Raw genomic sequence first — 9,144 nt, forward strand, 5'->3', positions numbered from 1 at the left:
ATGTAACGGAGTTAAAATAATTAGTTAAATTCATGCATAAATTGGGAAAACTCCCATTGGCTGTTGCATCACTCATTGCGCACATGATGTTGCGGGGCGGAGCTACGTCATCAGCAGCAGAGTCTCTATTAGAGGTCTACACGGAGGACCCGAGACCCGAGGACCCGACCCGGGATCCGTACGGGTTCGGGGCTATATTTTAAATGGTCAGCCAGGTCGGGTCCCAGGTCTGTTTAACATTGTGTGTAATACCCGAGTCGATCGGACTCGGAGAACACCCGGCCGTTATCAGAGTCAGTCAGCGCTGTGCGTGTGTTGTTTTGTAACTTTCAACTTGTAAAATTAGGATGAGAAAAGTGTGAGTCGGTCATTTGAAATAAAGTGGAAAAAAAAACCCTGAGCGACGTCATCAGAAGCAGGGTGGGCGGAGTTAATGCACACGCACGGTGATAATGGATACCTTCATGAGTGATGTGAGTTATTATTTATTATTTTTTAAATAATATTATGAATGAACCGTCTTGTTGTTATATCTAAAATTTTTGCTCAGACTCGGCTCAGAGAGCACAGAGATGATAGCAAATAAGTAAAGCTGACGTCAGCAGCCATGGCACTGGACGAGGAATCGTTATTATAATCCAAATGGGCAAACAGTCTAAATTATTATGCAAGTTGACTCGAGATACAAAAAATGCAAAACTGCAAAGTCGCATTTGTCATCCGTCACCGTGACAGCAACTGGACTTTTGAAACTGGAATAATGAGTGGATTACGCATTTCAATTGGCAAGAGAGGAATAATAGAAAGGAATAATAGAAAGGATGGAACTTTCTTGGCAAGGAGGATTGTGTGCATCACAGTCAGGTACAAGGGAGAAGGCTTCTTACATTAGGTAAGACAAAAAGTTTAATTTTCGCAACTTGTTAATAGCAATTTGCTGTGGAATATGTGCCGATCGGGTCCAGTCGGGTCTGTGTCTTCCCAGCCGGGTTCGGGTCTATCTTTCAAATAGCCTAATTGACGGTCCGCGTCGGTTCCGGGTAGTACATTTTTGACATTTCTCGGTTCTGCACGGGCCCGGGTCCAACTTTCAAAATAATAGACGGGTCTGGGTCGGTTCAGTGTAGCACATTTACGGGTCTCGTTTTTTACGAATTTTACGAATTTTTGGACCCGTGTAGACCTCTAATACAAACACTGTGGTCATAAAATGCACCTTCCGTGTCTGCAGGTTGTAGATGTGAACCTCATGGTCACTGTTTGCGGAAGCCACCCATTTGCCATCCTCGCTGGCTGCTAATAAGTGAATGGCCTGATGGGAACCTGGAGGAGGACAAACTTGTTACATCCATACGTTTTTTTTTTTTTTTCAGGATTAGTGGATGAATAAAAGTTCAAAAGAACAGCATTTATTTGAAATATTAATCTTTTGTAAAATTATAAATGCCTTTATTGTCATTTTCAATCCACTTAATGCATCCTTGGAAAATACAAGTATTAATTATAAAACTAACATTTTCACACCAGCCTAGAGAAGAAACCCTATAGTCCTCTCACCTGACTTAGGTTTAAGGGTGCCCACAAACTTGCATCCTGATTGGCTGATAGAAACTAAGTGCACTGATGACTGTGCAGAGGCGGAAAACAAATGGGAGGAGTCTGAGGAGAAGCAAAGCTGATTGGCTGAGCTGAGTACCTTTGGAAGTTTGGATATCTGAAAGAAAAAAAAAAAGAATGTTGATCTACCATTTAATCAGTTTTAATGGGCCCTTTATCTGAGATCATTAGATTATTCAAATTGCAATGAGAATTATGCATTTCTTTAGCAAGCTTCAGGGCCATGTAATGTGTTTTCATGCAGCTCTGTAGAAATCTACAGTACCTTGGTGATGCTGATGTTGTTATTGTCGCAGTGTAGCCTGTAGAGCCGTAGAGTGCTGGCTGTGGAGTACACAATCCATTCTCCACAGGGAGACACGGCACTGCAGCGGATGTGATCCTCACCCTGCAGATAAACAGCATTTCATTCATTTCAGCAGCACTATGGATGTCACAACTCTCACCACATACAGCTGATTATTATTATTATTATACAGATGATTATTCGATATGGGTATTTTGTGAAATCATTCTAATCAATTTTAATTAGGGCTGCACGATAAATCGCATGCGATATTTAACTGACAAGCTGCGCAAAAAATCGTGCGAATATGAACGTGGTTTTGCGCAGCTCGTCAGTGAACAACGGCTCTGTGTAGTTAATGCTGCTCGATGTGAAAGCCCGCACGTGATGGAGATTTACCGCTGATTACAGAACCGGCTTTTCTGACAAGATGCGCGTTAAATATCGCATGCGATTTATCGTGCAGCCCTAATTTTAATGTTTAAAAAATATTTACATTGTGCCTTAAAAAATGCATTGAGTTTCAAAACAAGCATTGTACCTTCACTTTCAAATGAAGCAGCTTCTCTGGATTTCTTTTTACAAATAAACTGCTTCCTGGTATGCCTGAAAACAGAAGACCAATAGTTAACACAAAATCAATTTTGACCTTTCATACTAAAGTCAACTCTAGAAACGATTTCATGTGTTATCAGTCAAAAGTCTGGAGACACTTGACTAAACTTGTTTCTAATTATTTAAAATATTTTCTCATTTAAAGGCTAATGCTTTTCTGCTTGATATTAGTTTTATAAAACATTCCAACATGAGTTTGACCAGAAATAAAAATGTTCGGTATGGGAATACTGTATAAAAGCATCCCAGAATGCACCTCATGAAGACAGTTGAGAGAAAGACAAAGCTAAAAATTAGCCAAGGCTGCATTTATTGGACAAAATTACAGCAAAAACAGTAATAATGTGAAATATTATTAAAATAACTATTCTAATATATTCTAAAATAGCATTTGTTCCTCTGATGAATTTCATTACTCCAGTTTTCAGTGTCACATGACCCTTCAGAAATCATTCTAATACGGTGATTTGGTGCTTAAGAAACATTTATTATTATTTTCAATGTTGAAAACAGCTACTTAAAATTTAAACAATTTCCTTATTTCCATCTATGCCATTTCATAGCTTCTGATTACTTTACTATTCTTCTAAAATGTGTGAAGTATTAATTGTAAAGAAAGATTAGGAGTGTCCAAACATCTATTCTATATCAAGGATCACACTAAATATCATCCTCACCTTTTCCTTCACTCTCTCCCAGTCTCCAGAGCTCCAGATGACCAGGGTACTGGAAAAGCATCAGACCTGACTTCCTTGCACAGGCCACCAGTCTCCTCTGCAATGCAACAGAGCAGAACAAGTTCCTCTCATTAAGAATCAATTACAAACATGTTGTCTATGTGAAAGTCACAGTTTCACAATACTCACATGTGGAAAGTGAATCTTCCTCAAAGCCGAGGCCGCTGACCTCTCTTCGATCTTGTCTAATAAAGGTCTCACAACCAGCTGTGCATCCATACCTGAGACGAGAATGCTCTTTTAAACTATTTTAAACAAAAATACTTCAGTCATATGATGAAATGTGTGATGGAGGCAGCTCGGTTGGAATCATCTAAGAATAAGCTCACCTCCTGAAACCACAGCCGTCGTGATCTCCGCCACAGCTCTGATGTCATGCGTGTGGTTCCTAAATGTTCTGGTTCTGACCCATTCTTTGTCATCCTTTCCCAAAACCATAGAGACGAACTGGAACTGTACCACAATTCCTTCTGATGTCCCGGCAACAAGGCTGTCCTCATTCTGTCATTCAAGAGGGTACAATAAGATGTTATCCTGTTCGTATTCTTATAGTATGTCATGTATTCTTTTAAGAGAAAGATTTAAGGGGGATTCAAAAGTTTGGGGGATTTAATTTTTTTAAAATAAATTAACACTTTTATTTAGCAAGGATGCATTAAAGTTGGCAGTAAAGATTTGTAATGTTATAAAACATTCATATTTCAAATAAATGCTGTTTTTTTTTAAAAACATTCTATTAATCAAATAATCTTGAAACAATGTATCATGGCTTCCACAAAAATATCAACATGATAGAATGATTTCTGAAGGATCATGTGACACTGAAGACTGGAGTAATGATGCTGAAAATTCAGCTTTGCCATCACAGAAAATAAATTACATTTTTAAGTATATTAAAAAAAGAAATTTGTCATTTTAAATTGTAATAATATTCCACAATATTACTGTTTTTACTTATTTGTAACGTATCTATTCAACCTTGGTGAGAATTTAAAAAAACTAACAAAAAAAACATTTACTGACCCCAAAGTTTTGAGCAATAGTGAATAAAGTCATAAAGGTGAAACTATAACATTTGCTCACAAACCCGCAGCAATCTTCTCACCTGAGAGACTGATAATGCCAACACATCACATTTTGTGACATTATGGCTTTTGATTAGTGTACCAGTTTGATCATCCCACAATTTGACCATTCCCACAGAGTCACCAGTGATGATTGTCCCATCTGAGAGGTAGACCACACTCCACACCACACACTCCTTACTGCGGGATGTCCCGACCCCTCTGTCAGCCAGCATCCTGTGCATAGAGTGGCCTGAAAAACATATCAAACACTTGATTACGTTCATATATTCCAGTTTATGTACTAATTCTACATCACTGAATACAATAATACATTCTGGAAGCAAGACGCTGTTTACCTGTCTCTACATTAAAAACCTGGATCATATCCATCATTCCAGCTGCTATTTTGGAGCCTGATGGGTGCCAAGACAGAGAGACAATGCGGCCTATGGAACAGGTAATCAGATGTTCAGATTTAATTATTTTTTTAAATGCAATAACAAATCATGACATTCATATGAAAGTTTCAAATATGACCACAATCTCACTTTTTTGCCTGTCCAGATTTCTCTCAAACTGTATGTTGTCTTCATTCACCTCAAACAGTTTCACAGTTCCATCTTCACAACCAACCTACAAACGTTAAAAACACAAAAACTGAACAAACGTCTTTTTATGAAGTACACTTTAGCACACATTTAAACAGCACTTACTGTACACACAGTACTTACGTGTGAACTGAATGTAATATTTATTTACAATTAAATGAAAATATAATTTAAATAGATTTTAAATGCAAACAGTTGAACTTGAAGAGTGAGTTAAAAACACAAAAACTGAACAAACGTCTTTTTATGAAGTACACTTTAGCACACATTTAAACAGCACTTACTACAGGAATAATATAATTAACAAGAATGTACTTACGTGTGAACTGAATGTAATATTTATTTACAATTAAATGAAAATATGTTATAGTTTAAATTTACTTCAAATGCAAACAGTTGAACTTGAAGAGTGATAATTAAGAGTGATTAATAAGAGAAACATAGTCATAAAAGTGTACTTTCTTTAAGTACCATTAAGTGGCCTTTTATTTCATTAGTATTATATAATATGCAAGTAAAGCTTTTTTAAATATATTTTTTAGGTTTGAGGTACACTACAAGTGCACATTCAATACAATTATGCATACTTCTTTTTCACAAGTGTTTGCTTGGATTATCTTACCTTAAAATAAATCTAATTTGTTTTTAAATAAATTTTTCATTATCTAATGCAATGACATATATACATTAAGCGCAGCTGATTTTTGTTAATGTACACATAGCATTATTGGAACCCAACCTACCGCTAAGTGTGTTCCTTGCTGATTGCCTGCAATGGTCCAAATTGGCCCTCCATACGCATCTATGGTGTATTTCACTTTCTGGTTTGTCAGATCATACTCAGTTATTCCACCGTTTAGTCCCGCACTGAACAGACGCTCTCCAACCCAGGACAGGCCTTCAATCCCAAACTGCTCTCTACCAGGGATGATCTGTGGACATGGGAAACATAAATAAGCATCTTTAAAAAGTCTGCTGATCAAAAACCATTTTATCAACATATATCTGGTCCCCAATACTAAGACAGAGGTGTCTTATGAGCATCAATTTGCCAAATATGACTGAACGAACCTTTTCTTGGAAAAATCTGTCTGAACAGTGGAAAACCTCCACTGATCCGTCCATCCTCGCCACTGCCATCCTTTCGGTATCCTGGTTGAAAGCCAAGGCTCTGATTCCCGAGGGCATGTAATCAAAGAACCGAACCCGGTGAACTTTAAACTCCCCCATCGCTGATCTGAGATCTGTAGACATCATAAGAACATTGTTTTAGTCAAAGAAGCGTCTGCTATTTTGATCAAGTAGTTGAATCAGTGCGGACTGGTCAATACAGAGATCCTGAACGACAAGAGGAGCATAAATGTTTATATAACTGCAAATAAAACTATTTTTAAAAATATCATAATTTGCTTATTTATCTGACAATTCGACTAAGCGCATCATATTTTGGCTTGTCCATGAAAATGTCTTTCTGAAGTAGATTAACTACAGATTTAGGTGGCACATACTTCATGCCGAATGACCCGAGAAAAACTGAATGCAAGTTCAAAATGACAAAGTCTTTCGCCTTACCTTCTTTTCTTATATATTACTCTCTTTCAGATGTTTTACCACTTAGAAGCAGCTCACACGTTGAGCTGCAAGACACACCACGTTGGTTACCCCTGACCCGGAACGGAAGCTCTACAAAAAATTAATTTCAAAACAAAGGTCCCGAAACAAAATAAAACAATAATTATAATAATATGTAGGTGCGATATGCCAGTTAAAGCTATAATTACAATGTAGCTACAATTTAATTACATAAATCAGATTTAGAATCAAAATTTGTTCAGTTGCAAATATAACACATTATACGTATGTATAAAGTATTTAAACCATTTACAAAACAATAAAAATAAGGGTGAAAAAGGAAAAAATAACTACAAAAAATAAAATAGTAAACCAAAACGTGCCAGGGGAGGTAATGATATTATATATATATATATGATTTGCGCCAACATAGACACATTTAGGCAGATCTGGGAGCATTCCATTCAAAAACAAAAGTAATCCACTGCGTCTTCAGCGGCTCAGATGTCGGGAGTAAATGAAGACTGCTATGTTCACTATTACATCCAACAACAGAACACCTCAATCACTTATTAGGAGTCATTCTTGTCTAAATCTGCTCCAGCGGTGAAACAATGGCGGACTGATGACAGCTCACTCAGGGCGGGCCTGAGGTAAGACACCAGTCCAGTATGTGCTGATTTATGGAGCATTTCTGTACCAAAATTTAAATCCACAGACATAGTAACTGTACGGTGGCCAGGAAATGCAAAGTAAATCACAATTCTGAAAACAAAATAAATTACAAACGCAAATGCAATCTGACTTGTTATTTTGTTTTCGAATTTGTCATTGTGTTTTCTGACTTGTTATAATGTTTTCTGAATTGTTGTTGTGCTTTCTGAATTGTTATTTAGTTTTTTAGACTTGCATTTGGGTTTGTAATTTGTTATTTTGTTTTCAGAGTTGTGATTTGCTTTGCACTTCGCGGCCACCGTATAACTGAGCATTCAGCATACATTAACTAGCTGTTTTTGGTGTTTAAAGTGAAAAAAAAGAGTTCAGACTCAGCAGCATAAAAACCACACAAAGTATCTTCCTTCAACACAACTCACATATAGTTAATTCTGCTTTTTTACCCGAAGTAGGCATATGTATAAGACATGTTATTGTATAAGTTCTTTGATACTTTCTGTGGTCTGTTTTTGGCTTTTATAAGAGGTAGGAAATTTTAGCTTTGCATTTCTGTCACTCCACATTAAGCGCCTAAGAAAAAGAGCACCAGATATGAACCGATCTCTGGTTTGAGCTGAAGAGAAAGGCTTGTGCAGTTCTGTTGGATTTGATGGTTGGGGTTCAAGTATAAGGGTCACCGGTTACTGGTTAACTTTCAGTCACCTAAATGAGAAAAAGTAAAACATTAAATCACAAAAAATAGGATTCAAAAGTTGGGATTCAGTGGTGAAACTCAACTCACCTGTCTCAGCCCAAATGCTTGTGCTGATGTTTCTCATAGCTCACTGCATTGTTGGAGTTACTTCCTGAAGAATAAAGATTCAATTCATTGTCATTCTATTAATAATGGCCGCTTTTATTCTTCCCTTCCCTACAGCTGAAACACGAAATAAATTGGTGGTCGTACTAACCTAAATAATCCTTGTAATCTTTGAAGGACTTGTGTCTCAGGCTACGTCCATCTAGTGGGAGAACAGTTAAATGTTTATGGTATTAATATTTTTATTTAAATATATTAATTATAAAATCTGCTGTTGAATGTGTGAATGTAATCTTGCTTAGACGTTTTCTGAAACAATGTTTATATATACACATTACACATAACGTGTGTGTGGATGGCGTGATGAATGTATGAATGAAAGTTTGGATAAAGGAGCCCCTTCAGACCTGAGTTTCCACGCTGTTTGATGCACTGGCCTCGGTTTGGGATCCCAGCTGATGGGTTTCCCGGCTTGATAATGTGGCACTCGTAACCAGTTGGGCAGAGCAAAGGCTCATCTCCATCCTCTGTGGTGCTGCAGGCCTCAGCTACACATAAAGACAGTCAAGCAAGTTACTGGTGTGTTCCACTGTGTGCATATCTGTGTTCAGGCAAGCTACCAGTGCGTTCTGATACAAAATATCATTCATTGGTTTGAGCACCAGAATGTTTTATTGCAGGCAAAGTGTTTATGTGATTCTTGTTCTTTACTTGATTTAGTAATAATAGAAACCCACCTACAGATGGCAGTGTTGCAGTTAGAAAAGGTATTAAATAACATTAAAGGCAGAGTAAGTGATTTTTCAAAAACACTTTAGAAAACTGATTCGGGCCGAATCGCAAAACAAACTTGTAGCCAATCAGCAATAAGGGGCGTGTCTACTCGTGATGTGGAGGAGAGCGCGTTCAGTGCATGGGACGGACATTAGCCGAGCCGAGCGACAGAAAGATAGAGATGGCGGATAAAAAAACAAAAGAGGAAAACGTCTGCGGAACAATAAGGCAAGAAGTAGGACCCGTGTAAATATCGGATCAGCTTTCCAGCGCTGGAGAGAACTCAAGGAGCGGAGGCCTGCGATCGGACGCCGAGGTTGCTTTGTTTCTTCTCAATAGGTGAGTAACACCGTGTCTACAACAGCTAAAGTCTGACTACACTGGACGCGATCAA

At 37.7% G+C, this 9,144-nt stretch overlaps 2 protein-coding genes across 3 annotated transcripts in view; both read right to left on the minus strand.

Moving 5' to 3' along the window:
• Positions 1 to 6,607, minus strand: part of LOC107748774 (U3 small nucleolar RNA-associated protein 4 homolog) — an 11,266-nt gene extending 4,659 nt beyond the window's left edge. The window contains exons 1-13 of one of the 2 annotated variants that reach the window (XM_016563716.1): positions 6,503 to 6,607; positions 6,002 to 6,174; positions 5,674 to 5,862; positions 4,871 to 4,955; positions 4,679 to 4,768; positions 4,361 to 4,572; positions 3,585 to 3,756; positions 3,385 to 3,476; positions 3,196 to 3,292; positions 2,445 to 2,509; positions 1,883 to 2,005; positions 1,558 to 1,714; positions 1,217 to 1,323 (exon numbers count right to left, since the gene is read on the minus strand). In XM_016563716.1, coding sequence (XP_016419202.1) covers positions 1,217 to 1,323; positions 1,558 to 1,714; positions 1,883 to 2,005; positions 2,445 to 2,509; positions 3,196 to 3,292; positions 3,385 to 3,476; positions 3,585 to 3,756; positions 4,361 to 4,572; positions 4,679 to 4,768; positions 4,871 to 4,955; positions 5,674 to 5,862; positions 6,002 to 6,160 — 1,548 coding nt within the window. In that variant the 5' untranslated portion in view covers positions 6,161 to 6,174; positions 6,503 to 6,607. The remainder of the gene's footprint in view (positions 1 to 1,216; positions 1,324 to 1,557; positions 1,715 to 1,882; positions 2,006 to 2,444; positions 2,510 to 3,195; positions 3,293 to 3,384; positions 3,477 to 3,584; positions 3,757 to 4,360; positions 4,573 to 4,678; positions 4,769 to 4,870; positions 4,956 to 5,673; positions 5,863 to 6,001; positions 6,175 to 6,502) is intronic. The other variant, XM_016563718.1, reaches the window with a different exon arrangement.
• Positions 6,608 to 7,490: 883 nt separating this feature from the next.
• Positions 7,491 to 9,144, minus strand: part of LOC107748779 (WAP four-disulfide core domain protein 1-like) — a gene marked incomplete at its 5' end in the record, with an annotated part of 3,107 nt that continues 1,453 nt past the window's right edge. The window contains 4 exons of the mRNA XM_016563722.1: positions 7,491 to 7,884; positions 7,943 to 8,022; positions 8,128 to 8,178; positions 8,384 to 8,524. Coding sequence (XP_016419208.1) covers positions 7,964 to 8,022; positions 8,128 to 8,178; positions 8,384 to 8,524 — 251 coding nt within the window. The remainder of the gene's footprint in view (positions 7,885 to 7,942; positions 8,023 to 8,127; positions 8,179 to 8,383; positions 8,525 to 9,144) is intronic.

Source organism: Sinocyclocheilus rhinocerous, unplaced genomic scaffold (assembly GCF_001515625.1).
Source record: "Sinocyclocheilus rhinocerous isolate Xijiao unplaced genomic scaffold, SAMN03320098_v1.1 scaffold3305, whole genome shotgun sequence".
NCBI lineage: Eukaryota > Metazoa > Chordata > Actinopteri > Cypriniformes > Cyprinidae > Sinocyclocheilus > Sinocyclocheilus rhinocerous.